This window comes from Sinocyclocheilus anshuiensis, unplaced genomic scaffold (genome assembly GCF_001515605.1).
Source record: "Sinocyclocheilus anshuiensis isolate Anshui unplaced genomic scaffold, SAMN03320099.WGS_v1.1 scaffold1149, whole genome shotgun sequence".
Lineage (NCBI taxonomy): Eukaryota > Metazoa > Chordata > Actinopteri > Cypriniformes > Cyprinidae > Sinocyclocheilus > Sinocyclocheilus anshuiensis.
In genome coordinates this window covers 116589-136481 of record NW_015555317.1, presented here as the reverse complement: position 1 = coordinate 136481, position 19893 = coordinate 116589, and the positions used below count along the sequence as shown (strand labels likewise).

General features: G+C 37.5%; 3 protein-coding genes across 6 annotated transcripts in view; 2 read left to right on the top strand and 1 right to left on the bottom strand.

Annotated features, from left to right (window-relative positions):
- The window catches only part of LOC107671592 (glypican-5-like), a 125808-nt gene extending 120763 nt beyond the window's left edge, over positions 1-5045 (bottom strand). For all 4 annotated transcript variants that reach the window (XR_001632222.1, XM_016464506.1, XM_016464505.1 and 1 more), the window contains exon 1: positions 4724-5045. Coding sequence is in view for 3 of the 4 variants with exons in the window: in XM_016464506.1 (XP_016319992.1) it covers positions 4724-4880 (157 nt within the window). In the remaining variant the exon portion in view is untranslated. The remainder of the gene's footprint in view (positions 1-4723) is intronic.
- A 309-nt stretch (positions 5046-5354) lies between these two features.
- On the top strand, positions 5355-14680 carry LOC107671585 (protein FAM102B-like). The gene is made up of 11 exons (XM_016464497.1): positions 5355-5623; positions 6661-6781; positions 6898-6927; positions 7030-7146; positions 8484-8530; positions 9999-10102; positions 10495-10602; positions 10709-10892; positions 10985-11121; positions 13327-13390; positions 13613-14680. Exons 1-11 carry the CDS (start codon positions 5478-5480, stop codon positions 13653-13655), a joined length of 1101 nt encoding a protein of 366 aa, XP_016319983.1. The 5' UTR covers positions 5355-5477; the 3' UTR covers positions 13656-14680.
- Positions 14681-15770: 1090 nt separating this feature from the next.
- Positions 15771-19893, top strand: part of LOC107671584 (pre-mRNA-splicing factor 38B) — a 7243-nt gene continuing 3120 nt past the window's right edge. Inside the window, exons 1-5 of the mRNA XM_016464496.1 lie at positions 15771-16437; positions 17459-17527; positions 17665-17816; positions 18129-18189; positions 19515-19747. Of these exons, the coding sequence (XP_016319982.1) occupies positions 16228-16437; positions 17459-17527; positions 17665-17816; positions 18129-18189; positions 19515-19747 (725 nt within the window). The 5' untranslated portion in view covers positions 15771-16227. The remainder of the gene's footprint in view (positions 16438-17458; positions 17528-17664; positions 17817-18128; positions 18190-19514; positions 19748-19893) is intronic.

Below are 19893 nucleotides of genomic sequence, written 5' to 3'. Positions count from 1 at the left end.
GAATTATTAAACCAAATTTAAATAAAAAATCCTCAGCTAAAAAAAGAAAAGTATTAAGTATACCTTCATGTTTTTCATCTTCTCTATTGTTCTTCAGCTTGGATACACAAGCAATGTAACTTCTGGAACCAAAAATAGACAAGGCTGTAATATTGTGTAGCTATTGAGACCAGGCTGAAGACAGTGGTTCTTACTCAGCAAATAACCCATTCAACTAATGATAAAACAATGCAGGAGACATGAAGCAATTCAGACTGCTGTAACTGACGGCTCACAGAAAGCTGTGGTTGTGTGTCTTCACATGGAAAACAATCTTCACCTTGTGCTGTAACTGACAGTAACCTGTTTACCACTTCAGCACACAAACCTCCATATGGATAGCGTGACTGCCAGACACAGATAGAGGCCTCTGCAACTTAATTAACTAAAGGACTTTTTAACCCATCAGAATGGCTGGAAATCCAATATTGATTAATTACGCCTGTACAAGTAAGATTTAATGGTAGAAGATTCGGACAGTCTCTTAAATATTTGATTGCTATGCTTGCTTCATTTCGTTAAACGAGTCATAATTAACCATTCCTCCACACACACACACACACACACACACACACACACACCACAGTGGCCCTAAATCATTTTTTTACCTAATTATTTTTTTCTGTTTCTGTAGTGGTTAATCCACCATGTGTAAGCTCTTTTGTCACAGTGTTCCTAGTGCTAAAATATAATTACTGTATCCATGAGTTTTCAAATTTACTGTTTTACAAGAACTGTTTGTGCTGAACAAATTTATTAGACCACCCGTCATAATGAAGAGAAAACAAATATTTTAGGAATCTGTCAAAAACTTGTTTAAAACTAAAAATGTTATTTTCATTTATTAGGCAAATAACAAACTGAAACAATCTCCTATAAAATCTATTTCAAATATCCATGCTGCTCAGTCTCACAAAGACTCGTGAGATTAGTTATCAACACAGCCTTTTCTGAAAGAGATCCTGCAGAGGTGGAGATTCTGGGAGCTGCTTTGCTTGGCATCTGATCTGAGAACAGACAGTCTCATACCCTCATATCCCGTCAGCACTTCTGAGGAAAGGGATCAACCCCAGATTTGAACCCTCTGCAACATTAAGACCTCCTCACTGAGCAACAAAAAGCTCACATAGGACATGCAAAAAATGTTACAACAGCCAACAATAAATAGGACATTAAAACAACTGGGATGGATGGAAACTATAAGTAGGATGATAAAACCATAGAAAATTATAAAACAACATAACAGCAAACAAATAGATAGAACAATAGATAAATAGAATTACATTTTTTAAGGAGCGGTTTGAGCGGTTACTATTATAAGATGTCTTGAGTTTCTGCCCATCAGTGATAGTGTTTGGAAACATTCCAACGTGTCTGAGATTCCAGACTCTTGCTCAAAGCCTCTTGTTGTCTGTGGCTGCTGTCTTGCAAGCCAACCTCTGGCTGCTCAATGCCCATCAGCTGTCACCAAAGGAGTGGAGTGCTATGCCTGCAGCTAAAGCATGTTCATTGCACACAATCTGCTCACTGCTGTTCTGAAAACAGGACTGGACTCCAACAACAAAATGCACCTGATGAAACTATTCTAAGATCAATGCAAAAGGGAAAACACATTACAAGCCTACTTTGGTTTAGTCTGCGGTCTCAGCCTTAATTGCGCCAAGTCATTGTGGCAAATAAACAGACTGTGTCCTGCACTTAACTGCTGATACAAGAACAGCTCTCAGTTATCAGTTTAGTGCTTGATGATAATGAACTCATCCCCAAGCTGTGTGAGCATTTTTCCTCAAACCTGGCACAGTCTGATATGCTGCATAACTGCACAATTTAGTCACCCTCAAGCTGTTTGTCTGACTTACTTTCTTCTATGGAACAAAACAGAAGATATTCTGAAAAATGTCTGTTTTTTTCTGTCCATACAATGAATGTCAATGGGACCCAATGTTATTTGGACCCCAGCATTCTTGAAAATATATAATTTTGTGTTCCACAGAAGAAAAGTCATACAGGTAAGTAAATGATGACAGAATTTGCACTTTTGGGTGAACTATCCTCTGCTAGACTTTGCTCACCGGAGAAATGTAAAATGAAAATTCCAGTCTTTCTGCAACAAAAGCAATTTAGAACTTATTTTATCATTGGCCTTCTTTAAACTTTTATTCTGCAGACCACAAAAAGGAAATAAAGAGTTTAATGATCTTAGGAGGAAGGCAAAACCACACTAACCTGAGATATATTGTAATTATGGTTTTGCTGTGGTATGGTCTTGGTTCCCAGAGGAACGATTTCTATGCTAAGTCTACACATCAGTGTTCAGTCAAATAAACAGGAGAAGTCGTACCAGAGGGCACAGAGTATCTATTGAGAGACGAGGCTCATCAGAACTCTCCTGCATGCTCTGAATTCTTCTGCACATGTAGACCAACCCAAAAGAGGGTTATAGCTCACCAACAAAACAACTCAGCATTCAGCTTTTAGCTAACCCAAATAAGCACCATCATGAAAAACTTGCCATCCCACTATTGCTCTTCAAGACTCCAAGAGGAGGAACCTGTAACACAACTAGAAATATCTCTCTGTCTCAGCCAAAGAACATGGGTTTCACACACCTTGTCTGATAGATGTTAGTTTAGTTTCACCACTCAATTTTGCCAGTACAGTAGGTGATCTGGCTGAATTAAAATGAACTGAAAATCAAATAACATTTTTTTTTAAAGGAAAACCCCAAGTTTGTCATGACTAGTCTTCTTGTAATTTGAAAGTTGAAGAAAAATAAGTTTAAAAAGTCTTGAAATGGACAAATGACAGAACACAGATAGAAAATCAAGGCGATAGATAAAATTATATGTAAAATGATAGATAAAATTATAAACAATAGATAAAACAATGATAGAACAATGGATAGAATGATAAAACGATTGAAAGACAGACAGACAGACAGACAGATAGACAGATAGATAGATAGATAGATAGATAGATAGATAGATAGATAGATAGATAGATAGATAGATAGATAGAAAATGACTGACTAGATATCAAGGTAGCTGGCTTGTGTTTGAGATGCAGCCACCTTTTCAAGTGACCCCAAAGACCTCGACAAGCTGGTTCAAGTGTGTATAGTATTTGATTACTAAACTATGCTGGTAGGATGATCTCTAGGAGCAGGATAGGCACCCCTGTCATAGGAGAACCAGACCTGGGTGTGAGTTCAAGTACTGTGAGAACTCTAGACCTGCGGGTTTGTACCCGGTGAGCTGGGCCGGTGTCATTCCAGGAGGACTCACTCCTGTTAGCCGAGTCATGCATCAAACCAGCTGGCTGAACACATCTGTCAACACTGATTCCCTTAACCCGACACGATCCTTGTCTGAAGTTTACCAAGACATATTATTTACAGTGCAGAGTCCAGAGCCTTACAGCACACATGGCCATTCACGCAAACTTTGTTGGGCAAAAAAAATGTTTTTTTTTCAAAATCAGTCAATCAACTTGTAAAACCTATTAAACGGAAGCTAATTACATTAAATTTTCCTGACAGGAGCAACAAAATAAAAAATTGCTCTTGAATTCCAGTAATAAGGGGTAGGCTGATGATTATATTGATTATATAATATATTTTGACAACTTGACTCTACATGAATGTACTATCAGGAATCATATTCAATCATGCCCTGATATGCATACTATACAACCAATGATTTGTTTATCATGCATCTTCACTTCAGTTGTTAAAAGTACAGTGCCAAACGTGCAGAGACATTACAACATTTCCAGTAAGTAAATATAGTGAGCAGCTGATGGTTTTTAACAGCGCACTGTGGGAATTTTTAGGATGCAAATGTAACACTGGAATGAACCTGACAGCACCAGAAATGGACGAGTCCCTGGGCAGTGCAACTAAAATAATGATTCAGACACAACCTTTGAGCTATTGGTACCTTGAAGGTTCTTCTTTGTGGTTTAATTGCACTTGATTAAAAAACTATTTTTGTGCTCAATAGAAAGCAATATTATAAAATAGAGGACTCATATTTTAGCCCAAAGCAATGTTTTGAAGTAAAAACTTCTTAATGATGGATCTGTTTCGAACAAAGGTTTTCACTTCATAAGACTTTAATTGATGGCCTGGAGTCGTGTTGTGGATTATTGTGATGCTTTTATCAGCTGTTTGTACTCTCATTCTGACGGCACCCATTCACTGCAGAGGATCCAATGGTGAGCAAGTGATGTCATGCTAAATTTCTCCAAACCTGATGAAGACACAAACTCATCTACATTTTGGGTGGCCAGAGGGCGAGTACATTTTCAGATAATTTTCATATTTGGGTGAACCATTCCATTAAAGAATACACTTCCTCCTTAAAACATGCTATGAAATAATAGAGCAACCACAGCAGCTGATTGCTGCACCACAATAAAAAGATTTACCATAGTAACCATACAGTAGTTTCTGCCAAAACACCTAATTAACTACAGCACCTAATGTTGCTTCAAAAACTCTATGGTACAAGCAAATAAACAAAAAGATCCAAAGAGGACCAATGACTTTACAATACAAACAGGTGTAGTTATCAAGCAGGGGCATCAATATTAAGCAAGACACGTTTCAGTTTAGGTCACAGTCAAACAACAAAACCGCTCTTCACCAAGATGACAAACGGTTGCACATAGCGTTCACGCTCACCTGTAGCAGGTGTTTCCGGCACCCATTTCAGCTGGCCGATCTGACGCACCTGAAACGCCGTTTTCACCTCGTGACAGCTGTGAGCGTGCGCGGCGGACAGTGTCGCGAGCTCCACCGCGAGCACCGTAATAATCCAGCTGACATTCACGCGTGGCATGACGGCATTTCAGAGGAGAAATAAGTGCGGTGGAATTGCTTAATGATCAGAGACTGGCTGCAAAATGTGTCGCCTGTGTTGGACTTTCACATGCTGCACCGGCTGTAGTGAGTCCCTCCTTCCTTCCCAAACCGAGAAGGGAAAAGCGCCGCTGCGTCCCGTTCACTGAGAGTGTCACTATGGTTTTTGGCAGGTGCGCCAAATAGCATATTTTTTTCTCCTGCTTGAGTACGAGCTCCATAAGCCATAAAAGTCATTAAAATTGTAAATAAATAAATTGCTGTATATTCATTGCTGTAAATGCATATAATTAATTCACACAAATAATGTTATATTTTTATTCTGACTTATTGGGAGCATGAAATATCCTATCGGAAATCATTTGGATGGACTTTTATTTTAAAATGTCGTCTATTGTCAGTTCAACTCCGTTCACACAGCAGCAGCGTTTTAAAAACTACGGTCCCGCGCGCATGCACGCACGCACGCACGCACGCCGACTTAACGCTGAGGCGCGTCAAAGCGTTTGGGTTCTTCTCCTGAAATCCCATTCGTGGAGTATAACAGCACATTTGTCGTCCTTCACATATTCGATCAATGGCATTCATCATGATGAAAAAGAAGAGGTTTAAGTTTAAAGTAGATGTGGAGCTGGAGGAGCTGTCATCTGTCCCATACGTGAATGGAGTTCTGTTTTGTAAGGTTCGACTGACAGACGGAGGCTTTTCAGATGAGTCCTCGAGGTGAGACAAACGCAATACATCCTGTATATTATTTTATTTTATTATTTTATTAAAGGTGTGTGTGTGTGTGTGTGTCAACTTTTAAAATTAATGCTCAGATGTCAATATGAAATAATGTTATATAATAAATTTGTTTCTGTGGCTGAATATATTGTATGTCATGAGTGATTAGGAACATCAAGCCTTTTTAATCTTGAAATAAGTGAGTTATTATCATTAGCTTGCCTGATTAATTTTGAATGAATTAGAGATGATCAGAGGCTTTTAATGTTCACGTGTTGATTCAGTTAAACTAGAGACGTTTTACGAAACAGTGCAGACCGTTTCGTTATGAGGAGGAACTTGTCTTTTGCCAGGGGGTCCCTGAGGGTGCGAATGAGAGGGGCTGTGCTCTACAGTGAACTCAACAGTTCGGCAAAAGTGGGCAGTGTCTGATTAGCAAACACTTCCCTTCCTCTAACCGTCAAGGATGGACTTGCTGTGGCAACAGTGCATTTTACAAAACGGTTACATTCCATATCTGTCGGGATGCCAGACGTTCCTCCTCATAAACGCCACAGACGAAGGTTTACTTGGCATTAGTGTTAGCCTACTGTATTTTCAGGATGAACCAGGGAAGAGTCTTTTGAATGAGTGCGGTACACTGTTAACAACTAATCCTCTCCCTGTAGACATTACTGTAATGTGCCTTCTCATTCAAATCTCCCTTGACAAATACACTGTATTTTTCACCAGTACCTTTTATATATTTTTAAAATTCACGTATTTTTATTTAAACTTTTTATTGCATTAATTGTGCATGTATTATATACAGCTGTTTATATAGTTGATCTCACAAAGAAATGTCTAGCTCACAATTCACTCCAAATTCAAAAGATCTATCTATCTATCTATCTATCTATCTATCTGTAATCTATCTATCAGTCTGTCTGTCATTGTATCTTTCTGTCTAACTACTGTCAATCATTCTGTCATTTTATCTGTCTGTCTGTTTGTATTGTCTATCTACACTATCTTTCTTGTGGTTTCTTCTGCAGAGAGCCAGTTCTGGTGAATTGTGTTAAATGGAAAAAAAGATTCTCCTTTTTATGCAAGATGAGTGCTAATGCAGGGACAGGGGTGTTGGATCCATGTGTTTTTCGGGTATCTGTAAGAAAGGTAACATTTTAATTCTTAAATTCTACTCTAAGCAGAAACATTTGAGTGTGTTTATGTGCAAAAGTTGTTGGATTGGGTGAGGTTTTTGACTATTTATTTATTTATTTTTTATGAAGGAGCTGAAAGGTGGGAAGACATTTGCAAAGGTAAGCTCAGTTTATTCGTAGATTATGAAGATCTATTTCTATCAGATCACTGGCACTGATACTGTGTGTGTGTGTGTGTGTGTGTGTGTGTGTGTGTCACAGCTTGGCTTTGCTAATTTAAACTTGGCTGAGTTTGCCGGTTCAGGAAGCACCACACGGCGTTGTTTATTGGAGGGATACAACACCAAAAACACTCGTCAGGACAACTCTATACTGAAGGTACACACACATATATAGCAGAACAACTTTATAATGAAGATGCAAAGTTGTCCCCTTTGTCTTGAGACTGCATGCCCTCTATATTTCATTTTTTAGTTTATTTATATCATAAACACACTGTTGCTAGGGGGTGGGTGAGGGGGCGTGTCCTCTCAGATCTGTGTGTGGTGTTGTGTTACTTCATGTTCCGCTTCATGTGGGTTATGTGTGGCATGCTCCGGCCTGTGTTGAGCTGTGTTTTCCAATCCACAACCCCCACCTACGCCTAGAGCTGTTCACAGCGCCCCCAGAATTCCACAGCCCTGTATCCTTCCACTTCCACCTGGAGCTGTTCAGAGCACCCAAAATTCCACAGGCATTTATATCTGTAGAGAGCACCACTCTTGACCAGACCATTTTAACTTGCATCACTGCCGTCCATTAACAGCTTGACGCATATGTGTTGTCATATTTATAAGTTTATTGTAGAAACAAGCCATGTGACGCATTACAGTTATTTTACAGCATATGTTTTTTGTTTTTTTTTCAATATTCACACTCTTCGATTTGATTCTGTAATATTAGGTTTGCTGATAATTGGGCCCTTAAAAAATAACACCCAACAATGGTTCTCACAAGTAAAGTGATTATTATTATTATTTATAAGTTGTTAAGAATATTATTACGATTAATAATAAATCATTTCAGTGTAAATAATTATTTATGGAAAAACATTATTAATGACATTATTATTATTATTATTATTATTATTATAAATAATAATGAAATGTATATTATGTTGTATTTTTTAATTATATTTTAAGTTGTAATTGAGTTGAAAAGCAGAAGTAACAATAGTTAATTAGTTAGTAACTTTATTCGTCCCCTTGGGGAATTTTTGTTTCAGTGACTTCAATATACGGTTCTCACAAAAGACAATACAACATAAATATTTACAGTAGAACAATACAATTTCACAGCAATTGATCAAGAAATTACTAATACTGAATGAGACCTGCTCACTTAGAGAAAAATAATCTTCTTGCGTATCTTTCTTTTAAAAACTTCACTGCCTGTGATATAAAAGATTTTCCCCCCTATTTAAAAAAAAATAATAAAAAATTAAACATAATATTATAAGTATATATATATATTTTTTTTTTAAATATTGGGTTTGCTGAGAAATGGCACCATTTGTTGGGCCCTTAAAAATAACACTCATTTTTGTGAAATTGCAATTTATCATACAATTCTCCAGTATCTGATATATTTAATGTTTTCAGGGGTATTAATAAAATATACAATCTGCTTTATCTCATACTGTATATGTGTGTAACCACCTCTCTCTCTTTCTCTAGGTGATAATCAGTATGCAGCTAATGTCGGGTGATCCCTGCTTTAAAACGTACGTTGTCCCTTAATTTTTTGTTTATTTTGAAGTGTTTAAATTTCATATTCAAATCAAAATCTGCATCCTTCTGAAAATACCAGCATATGTTTTTGATGTTTTGGTCTCCAGCATGACACAACCTGGTTTATTTAAGTTTAACAAGTGATACAGAAAGACTATGCTGGTCGAGCAGGCTCAACAGCTAACCAAACCAGCCTTAAATTCATACTGGTCTACACTGGTCTTTTCAACAGGATTGTCACTCATGTCACACAGAGTAAGCCAGCAGCTCAGAATGACCTTGAAACTTTGTGCGACAATAGCAGACACAGCTGCCGTGATGCCTTTGTATTTGTTTGCATGGCTGTGCCAGAGTGCTTGTGCCAGTGTTTTTCTAAAACCAATGTGTAGGACCGCATGAACACAGGAAGTCTGGTTCAACCACTTCCTGGTGATGTTTGAAGCATGTGCTTGAAGCTGTTTGGTGCGGTTTCAGATTGGAGTGATTGTGCAGATGTGTTTGCGTGTATGTTGAAATAGTTGACATTTATCCTAACATTTAGAGTGGTAATATTTGTCATATCACGCAGCACCCAGAAACACTGAAAGGTGTGCTTCCTGTTATGCAAGCGAGTTGGCACACGATCTCCCATTAAAACAACACATGCAGTGTGAAATGAGTGAAAAATAAACCCCCAAGAAGAGGTGTGTGTGTGTATTTACACTCACTTTTGTCGTCACAGACGTGTGAATCATGCTCTAGTGAGAGTTGTATCATTCCTTTACTGTGGATGGTTGTCAAAAATAGTCATACACATTCATAAATCAAAGTGTTTGGTGGTGTGTCCCGGTGAGTGTGGGTTTGTGAGGCCTACAGAAGTGTTATCGGGTGTTTGTGTGTGTGTGGGAGTGCTCATACTGCGCCACAAGTGCTGTTAGCTCTGGCTAGTGCGTCATAGTTTTATGTCACTGTCAGTTTTAGAGGCACTAAAACCAGTGAAAGGCCAGATTAGTACTTTATGGATTAATATCCCTCTGAAATCTGTGTTTTATAGATTATTCCTTCTCTAGAAATATTTTTATATAGTTGCATGACCTGGCTGGGTTCAGCTTATTAAAAGAATAATTCACTAAAAAAATACAATTCTGTCATCATTTACTCAACCTTATTTTTTCAGACCTGTATGACTGACTTTCTTCTGTTAAACACTGAATTAGACATTTTTAATGTGTCCATTCTTTTTCTTTTTTTCTAAATATTAAAGCTCTCAAGTAAAGAATTTGGAGCCTAAATTTGTTTAAATATTTTAAGTAAATTTGTGTAAATATATATATTTTTTACATATTTAAGTTTCTGTTTAAGTAAAGAATATTATATTGCATATTATGTGATTTTGTGTATGCAACAAAGTCTTATTGTGATGATTTGTTATGTTTTTGTATGTTTATATGTTTTTAATGGAGATATTTTTGACTCTTCCAGGCCTCCATCCACTGCAATGACCACTGGTTTTACAGGAGAAATAGAGACATGTCTACATGAGGACAGAAGAGGAGAGACACAGAATGCAACTCATATCTATATAGGTACCTCCACAATCCTCACACAAAATCACTGCCTATATACCGGTCAAGTTTGGAATAATATGTTTTTTTATGTTTTTGAAAGAAGTTTCTTATGCTCACGAAGGCAGTGAAAAACACAGTGAAAACATAAAATATTGTGAAATATTATTCTATTTAAAAATAAGGGTTTTCTATTTGAATATTTTAAAATGTAATTTGTTTATTTATTGATTTATTTATTTCAATAATACATTTTTGTCATTTTTTTTATTTTTAAAAATGTAATTATTATTCAAAATGTTTGACTATGGTAGTGTATGTAACTTTGTAAATAACTGATCAGATCTAGTTCGCATTTCAACAATTCCAAAATTCACAATGATGGTAACAATCCACTGATTTTTATCTTCTAGAAAACTCAGGAAAAAATGCCTTCAGTCATGGTTCTGTTCCAGATGAACTGGTAAAGTGTGGCCACTCAAGAACCGCCAGCTACGCCAGCCAGCAGTCCAAGTTTTCTGGTCTGTTCATTCACATCAGATGTTTTGCTTTTCTTTTATCCTTTTATTATATGGCTTTTTGCATGATATAATATCATAATATTGATCAGTCTGGACATTCTTGTAGGCTACAGCACAGGTCACTCGTGCTCCTCCAGCCTGACGGAGCTCTCTCATAGGAGGAACTTGTCTGTGGGCAGTGCCTCCACTGGGATTGGCAGCCTACCAGAGCCCAGTGAGGACAGAGAGTCTCGCACACCTTTACCCCAGCACTTAGCCACACCGTCCCACAGTGGGATCACAGCCAACAGGTAAACGTGTGTGCATTAGCTCTTCCTGCAAAATGTGTTCTTAGAAAAATCTTTGAGTGAAGTTATTGACAAACTATATGTTTGTATTTCAGGCACCCTGTAAAACAGGACTCGGTTGAGTCTCAGCTAAAGCGAATGGATGCTACCAGAGTGGATGCTGATGATATCATTGAGACAATCCTACAGGGTCAAGACTTCAGCCGCAGCATACTGGACTCTAGTAATGAAGGTACTATTAGAAAGCACTTTGATGCATGTAGCATTTACAGTCCAGATGTTTAAAAATCCTGTTAAAAAGCCATATCATGTAAAAACGGATTTTACCCCGTCACTTAACATAGCAGAGTTTGATGCATTATGAAGACATACACTGTTGTTCAAAGGTTTGGGTTTGTAAAGATTTTTTAATATTTTTGAAAGAAGTCTCTTATACTCACCATGGCTGCATTTATTGGATCAAAGATCCAGTAAAAACAGTGAAATATTATTACAATTTAAAATAGCTTCTTTTTTTTTATTTGAATATATTTTAAAATGTAATTTATTCCTGTGATGCAAAGCTGAATTTTCAGCATCATTACTCCAGTCTTTAGTGTCACATGATCCTTCAAAAATCATTCTAATATGTTGACTTGCTGCTCAAGAAACATTTCTTATTATCATCAATGATGAAAACAGTTGTGCTGCTGAATATTTTTGTGGAAACTGTGATTTTTAGGATTCTTTGATGAATAGAAAGTTCAAAAAACAAATCTTTTTTAACATTATAAATGTTTTGAATAATTTCGTCAAAGCTGACTAAATGTTTTACTGTATACAGTAGCAAAACAGCCTGTTAATTTCTAAGGGTCAAGGGGAGGATGAAAAATGGAAAACTAAATTATAATTGCTTGTGGTACAAACAAATTGGCTTAACATTTTAAGTGGATTTAGGGAAAAAATAAAATGCTATAGTTTGTTTTAAAAAATCTTGCATTGTGACATGGCAAGGAAAGGTGCACAAGTACTACAAGTGATACAAGTATAATTTGAATAGCATCCTCCCTGAAAACATGTTTAAATTTAAACATCATTTCCATCCCCATAACACCAGGCTGTGGTCAACAGCCAACAGACGCACACACGGAAACATTTCGTGTATGACCAGCTCACACAGACCTTCCACTGCCCCATAGTAGTGCCCAATGCATTCACTAGACACAAACTCTGGATAGGGAAATTCAGAGTTGTGTTTTACTGCAGATGCACAGTTGCACTTTAATACGCACCACATTGTGGCTTTGTAAGATGAATGTTTACTATGGTTACTACTACCGTCTCAAACAAACAGATGGTTGAATTTCCCCTTTTCTCTCTCTTTCTGACTCATGGATAGACTTCAGAGAGAGCAACCTTAAACTTGCAGTTACCACAACATCTTTTCCTTTGGAACCAGAGCTGTATATGCAAGACAGTTAAAACGTTTGAGGGGGGGGGGTTGTTGTTGTTGTTTTTAAGAAGTCTCTTATGTGGATCAAGGCTGCATTTATTTGATCAAAAATAGAGTAGAAACAGTAATACTGTGAAATATTATTTCAATTTAAAATAACAGTTTTCTATATACTAACCCCAAACTTTTGAAGGGTAGTGTGTGTCTGAGTGTCTGTGTGTACAGTTGTTGTCAAAATTTTACATACACTTCACAGTATCTGCAAAATGTTAATTATTTTACCAAAATAAGAAGGATCATACAAAATGCATTTTATTTTTTATTTAGTACTGACCTAAGATATTTCACATAAAAGACATTTACATATAGTCCACATAATAGTTGAATTTTTAAAAATGACCCCATTCAACAGTTTACATATGCTTGATTCTTAATACTGTGTTGTTACCTGGATGATCCACAGCTGTTTTTTTTTATTTATTTATTTTTTGTGTGATAGTTGTTCATGAGTCCCTTGTTTGTCCTGAACAGTTAAACTGCCCGCTGTTCTTCAGAAAAATCCTTCAGGTCCCACAAATTCTTTGGTTTTCCAGCATCTTTTGCGTATTTTAACCCTTTCCAACAATGACTGTATGATTTTGAGATCCATCTTTTCACACCGAGGACAACTGAGGGACTCGTACACAACTATTACAAAAGGTTCAAACGCTCACTGATGCTCCAGAAGGAAAAATTATGCATTAAGAGCCAGCGGTGTAAACTTTTGAACGGAATGAAGATGTGTACATTTTTCTTATTTTGCATTAATATCATATTTTTTTTAAACTTAATACTGCCTTTCAGAAGCTACAGAAGATACTTACATGTTTCCCAGATCTTCAAATTCAAAAAGTTTTCACCTCCTGATGCTTAATGCATCATGTTTTCTTCTGGAAGTTATATATATGAAATCATGGCCCCTAAATATGAATGCAAGTATTAGGGATTTTTTTGCTATTGTTGCAGAGGAGGGTCTGCGACTGTTTGTTGGGCCAGGAGGCAGCACTGCACTGGGCTCTCAGCACACCAGGTGAGATACATTATGTAAATTTCCCTGCCGCAAGGTCACCACTGCAACAGGCATTCTCTGCTTATGCCGTCCTTGTGTGATACATGGTCATTGTGCTTTGCTTTATGAGAAGCAGATTATAGGGAGGTATTATGTTACATGAGCTCTGACAATATCATAAAATTGCAGACTGTGGTAATGTAATGAAATGTAATGGCTACTGTCTCTCTTTCCATCATTCAGGGTTGGTGCAGGGGCTTTTGAACAGGTGGTTATAAAACGCTAGACTGAATGTCCGTGGGGGAAGGTGATGTAATATCCTGTGTCAAACGAGAGGACAGCAGTTGTCTTCTATCACAAGCAGCAGTTCTATGCTGGGCTCCTGATACATTCATGGGCTCTAGGAATTTGTGGAATCACTGCTCCCCCTAGTGGTAAAGCTCTGAAGACAGACAGAAGCTTTGCTTTAGCTCAAAGTAACAGGAAATACTTGGATTGGTATTATTTTACCAAAAATAGATGGTTATAGTTCTCACAGACATTTAAAAAAAACATGCTTGGAACCACTGGTGGAACTGAAAAGGCGTGTTACAGATTAAGGACTATTTTTAATATAGAAATTTAAATCCACTGACATGGACTGATGCACTTTGGATTGTCTGATGTTTACTTGGTTGGATGCTGCTAATTTGAGGGGGGGGGGGATCAAGTACCAATCATACTAATTTAACGTATACCATTGATTTCAAGTGGACAACGTGAACTCATATTTTGTCATTTTGTGAGGCCATAGAGGTAGTCTAATTGTTACAAATGTGTTGATTTAAAAGAAAACTGTATAAATATACAGTAAACAGGTGACAGATGGTCTGTACCGTAGGTGGCTGTTGCTTCAACACCCGGTCGAAGTGACCCTCAAACTAGTGAGTTTTCTAAGATCCCAGTTAGTGCACCTTTTTGTCAGCATAAACAAGACTCAACCACAAATTGCACAGGGATGGACACTGCAAATAGTGGACTGTTTGTTAAAATGGCATAATCCAAATTCTATTTACAGGCATTCTTTTTCAGGAAAAATGCTGAAGACCTGAGCCATTCAGGATCCATGTAATGTTTTTTTTTTTTTTTTTGGAAAAGGGTTTCTAAATGAGGGAGATTTTATACAATTTATTACTGCAAAAATTAGTTTGAAAGAACATGCCAATTTTAAAGGCTAATAAAAAGGGCTGTTTTATCAGATTTCATATTGTATATTACAAAACTGTAATATTTTTAAGAATGTATATAAGGAAAAAACATTAATTTATGTGTTCAGGCTTTCTAATAGTGACAATAGATTTAAAAGAAAACTGTATAAATATACAGTAAACAGGTGACAGATGGTCTGTACCGTAGGTGGCTGTTGCTTCAACACCCGGTCGAAGTGACCCTCAAACTAGTGAGTTTTCTAAGATCCCAGTTAGTGCACCTTTTTGTCAGCATAAACAAGACTCAACCACAAATTGCACAGGGATAGACACTGCAAATAGTGGACTGTTTGTTAAAATGGCATAATCCAAATTCTATTTACAGGCATTCTTTTTCAGGAAAAATGCTGAAGACCTGAGCCATTCAGGATCCATGTAATGTTTTTTTTTTTTTTTGGAAAAGGGTTTCTAAATGAGGGAGATTTTATACAATTTATTACTGCAAAAATTAGTTTGAAAGAACATGCCAATTTTAAAGGCTAATAAAAAGGGCTGTTTTATCAGATTTCATATTGTATATTACAAAACTGTAATATTTTTAAGAATGTATACAAGGAAAAAACATTAATTTATGTGTTCAGGCTTTCTAATAGTGACAATTGTCAAACTACAGAAAAACTAAAGGAGTAAAAGAAATAAAGATTTATGATATATCTGATGTTTCAAAACATACATGTCATGAAGTATATACCTGAATACTTTAAGACAAAATGCAATATATGCACTTCACTGTAATATATTACATTTTAAGAATACATTAGAGATTTTGTTTAAAAAAATAAAACTGTTATATAATTAAAATATCTCGTTCTGTAGTTTTGATTTGTTGCCATACTGGGTAGTTGTCTTTGCCCATCTGAAATAAATGTTGTTATAATTGAGCTGGTGATGCACAATTTACATTTATATGATTTTTTTAATATTAAGTTAGAATATATGTACTATAATCACAATAAACATCTTACAAACATGCAGCCTTAGCCTTAAAATAAGTTTAGAGCATTACCGCAACACAACACCAAGAGCACATGGAAAAATTGAAGTGCCTTCAACAATATTTATATGGACTCAGCAAGACATCTGCAGTCAGGTACAAGACATATCAAACCACGCTGGAGGACCGTGTTGCCAAGTACTTTGTAAAGCATCTTCCTAGGAAATGCAGTTAGTGTTTAACTTTTCGCCACCCAGATGAGTAGACGAACCCCATTGTTTTTATTTCCATAGAATTCATAGATTTTTTTTTTATTAATGCTTTTAAAAACAATGGTTATAGATGATTTGTAAATGCATTTTTTTATAGGATTTCCGTTATTTTCCTCTTTCTGGTGAAAATAAGCATTTTCTATGACAACTTGGCAACCCCCAGCCTTGCGTCCCTTTCCGCCGCCCCTCTTCCGTGCGCCATCTTGTCCCCACAACCCACGGTTAGCGTGCGTCTTCTAACACCACAGAGACTTGGTCAAAACGATCCAAAATCCAATTCGAATGAATTAAGAGACGTCGGTCCGCCACTCGCGCAACTCGTTGAAGGCGTTGCCGTGATATTCGTTAAGGTCAACTATCGTTTTCTTTCGTTTTGTAATTTAATGGCGTTGTGAAGGAACTGCCATGGCGGTTAGTCAGCAGCAACAACAGCAGCAGGCCGTGAGCAAACCGGCCGGCGGGAAACACGGCAACGTTTTGCCGTTATGGGGCAACGAGAAGACTATGAACCTCAACCCGATGATCCTGACAAACGTCCTGTCTTCGCCCTACTTCAAGGTCCAGCTGTACGAGCTCAAAACGTACCACGAGGTGGTGGACGAAATATACTTCAAGGTGGCGAAATTAACCCGGGCCGACGAGCGTGAAGCCCGCGGTTTTCTTTTTTGTATTACATTGGCATTGAGTATTGCTCATGGTTTGTTATTGCTTCTATCAGGCTTAAATAGTTGTTAAATAAATGTAATTTGCTTTTAATTTAGTATTACGTGAGCTGCAGTAGACCGTGTTAGGCCATTGAGGCTAATTGTGCTAACTTAACTCAAAATATACCTATAAGAATGGTTAGTTAACTCAAAAATGAAACCCTTGTCATCATTAACTCACTGAAATGTTATTCCAAACCAGAATTATTGAATTTCTTTAGTAGGATACATAAGGTGTAACGTTACTCTATAGACAGAATGATATCTTCAGTCACCATTTACTTTAATTGGACGGAAAAACATTCAACGAAAGTGAATAGTGACTGAGTCCCTAAGATCTTAAACGCGAGAAAATGACAGAAAATCAACATAGCAACCGTCCCGTTCACACCAAGATACATATAACAGTAGCTTTATTAGAGTTTACACCAACGGACGGTAATTTTTTATTATTATAATCGCATGATGCAGGTATGTAGTCTGTCGCTTGAAATGCTCGAGAATATTCTGATTGGTAAATGTTTTATCGTTATCAGCTAGAGAAATAATCGTTCTGGAAGTGATTCTAATGGTACCGTTCCTCTGTGTCGTTACAGCTGTGGTGTAGGCTTCCCTATTCTCATAGAATTAGAACTATTATTAAAATTAATAGTCTTTGGTGTGAACGGTTTTTTATTGTGACTACCAAAACTATAGTAATTTTCTGTTAGCCAGCACTGTTGCAAAACAAACTAAATTCGAAAGACTAAAATCGTTTTCCATTATAATGATTTTTCCACTATTATTATTTTAAAGTATTCGTTATGAGTACTAGAATATTAGGCTAACAGTTTTGGAATCCAGGTTTGAATACATGTAAACTTGGGATTTATAGTTGTATTTCTCCTATAGTCAGTTGCTTGGTGTCAGATTGTGACCTGTTTCCTACTCAGGTCAATCATATGGAGCCATGGGAAAAAGGCAGCAGGAAGACTGCGGGGCAGACAGGAATGTGCGGAGGGGTAAGTAGAAGTACGTGCCTTGAGACCTACTCGACTTCATCCTCCCGTAATCTTTGCCACTTTGATTAATACAAGGGAGAGATTCACTAAAGCAGAACATAAGTTTAGCTTCAAGTTTCATGATGTTTGTCTTGCAGGTTCGAGGAGTCGGGACAGGTGGGATTGTGTCCACTGCATTTTGCTTGCTGTATAAGCTATTTACACTGAAACTGACCCGCAAACAAGTGATGGGTCTCATCACTCACACAGATTCGCCCTATATCAGATCACTGGGCTTCATGTACATCAGGTATGACGTAGAACACTTAACATGAACTGAGCTGGGGGGTTTTTTGGTAACTGTTTCAGAAGTAACTTCATGTTTTGTTATTTAACACTACCATGGAGGTTCATGTGGGTGAACTACTTTGAATAATCAAATTCTAGCATTGATTTTAGCAAAGGAATATGAATATGTAGAGCAGAATTACCCAAACTGCTGTATATAAGATGGTAATTTCATAAGTACATAGCTCAAGCCACATTGTTTGTTTGTTTGGATGGTTCTTATTTTCTGGTCTCGATGAATACTCATTTATAATGTCGAATCTGTGTATTGTAGGTATACTCAGCCTCCGCCTGACTTGGTTGATTGGTATGATGAGTTCCTTGACGATGAGGAGGTATGTCACCACGGGTAATGACTTCATCTCTCTTATTTATAATGTACCAAGTTTTAACCAGAAAGCTTTTTAGGCCAAATGCTGATTGTGATGCACATAGCTGTCCTTCAACCTTTGACCTCATTTAACTTAATGTTCCTCTTGAGATTTGACAGTTACAGCTGTATTTGTGGTGGCAAGTTTACCCAAGACATCAGATAACTGGTTTCTTACTTTCACTGGGTATGCCATGTCTGTTCTGAGATCAGCACAAACACTTAGCAAATGGTCATTTGAGCTAGATATGTAGTTCCATGGTGATTCCTCTGTGGTTAAATGTAAATTGCATGCAATATTCTTTTAGCCCAGATACGTTGTGTATATGGCAGTATGCCTCCGTGATTCATAGAGACATTTATATTTGATCGTAAATATCAGACATCCATTACTGGCTGCTGACTCATGTTTTGGGCTCCTGCACGCCCACTCTCAATAGAGTGATAATCTCAATAGTTGGTAATATATTATCCATTTTAAAAATAGCCCAGAAAAGAGATCTAATTTGCATTGAGCAGACATTGCTGCCAGGCCTGGTGGTGGTGGTGGTTATGTGTGTCTCTGGCTCACTGCCCTGTTCTCTCTCCCAGATTGCCCTTGTGATGCGGGTGGATTGGATATAGGGTGTGCTCCCCACACTTGACTGGTATTCGTGAGTGCAGTTAGACAAGCTCACCTACCCACTCCACCCCTTCACACGCACCGGTACAGCATATATATGTCAGCTGACCTACAACCTCCTCTGCATCGCACCTATGTTGAGCCATTGCATAGTAAGAGACATTGTGGAAGCAAATTATTTTGATGCTCAGTCATGCAGATCTGTTGAAAATTAATATAATAAACTGTATTTTCTATAAAAAATAAAGCAGAAAGACAGGAAATGTAACTCTGTTACTTCCTAACGATCCCACTTATATTAAAGGTGCACTAAAGGTCTATTATGAAATAGCACCTTTTTTTAGCTAGTGATAAAAGTATTTATACAATGGTATTGCTTTTGTATCCATGCTGATTATTTGTTATTATAAAGTCTAAGATGATGGCCAATGAAACAAACAAAATTACTTGGTGCACCTGTCAATACTGAATATTAAGTCAGGTGAGAGCAGAGGTGAAGGCTCAGTGTTTGGTCATCACAAATGAAGCATTTTATTTAGGTGTACGATCTAATTATTAGCGTTAACATGTATACCAGAGGTTGTGCGATATCTTTTAATGTGTCTGAGTGTGTTTGTGTGTTTGTGATTGTAGTGTTAATGGTTTTGCTCCTTTGTCTCTGTGATCAGGAGTTGGACGTGAAGGCTGGAGGAGGGTGCGTAATGACGATTGGAGAGATGCTCCGCTCTTTCCTGACCAAGCTGGAATGGTTCTCAACGTTGTTTCCACGAATACCTGTTCCTGTGCAGAAAGCAATCGACCAGCACATGAAGAACCGACCACGTAAACCCCCGCAAAAAGATGAGCAGGATGAAGAGACGGCAGCCGATTCAGGAAGGCATGGAGATAGGCGCCGTTCCAGGTACATTCGTTGTGTGTGGGTGGGAAGGGATTATTTGGCTAACCAGATCAGCAGTGAACAGTGTTTGTAGTGGTGTTTGAACTGTAGTAAAGAGACCTGCACTCCCACGGGAGTACTGCGGGACCCAACGTAACAGGGTGCGGCGC

What these genes read in the sequence shown, in the direction of transcription:
- LOC107671585 (XM_016464497.1), top strand. Translation starts at nt 5,478, where the DNA reads ATGGCATTCATCATGATGAAAAAGAAGAGGTTTAAGTTTAAAGTAGAT. An exon ending in TTCGGGTATCTGTAAGAAAG is followed by an intron (nt 6,782 to 6,897) that starts GTAACATTTTAA and finishes TTTTTTATGAAG; the next exon opens with GAGCTGAAAGGTGGGAAGAC. An exon ending in AGGACAACTCTATACTGAAG is followed by an intron (nt 7,147 to 8,483) that starts GTACACACACAT and finishes CTCTTTCTCTAG; the next exon opens with GTGATAATCAGTATGCAGCT.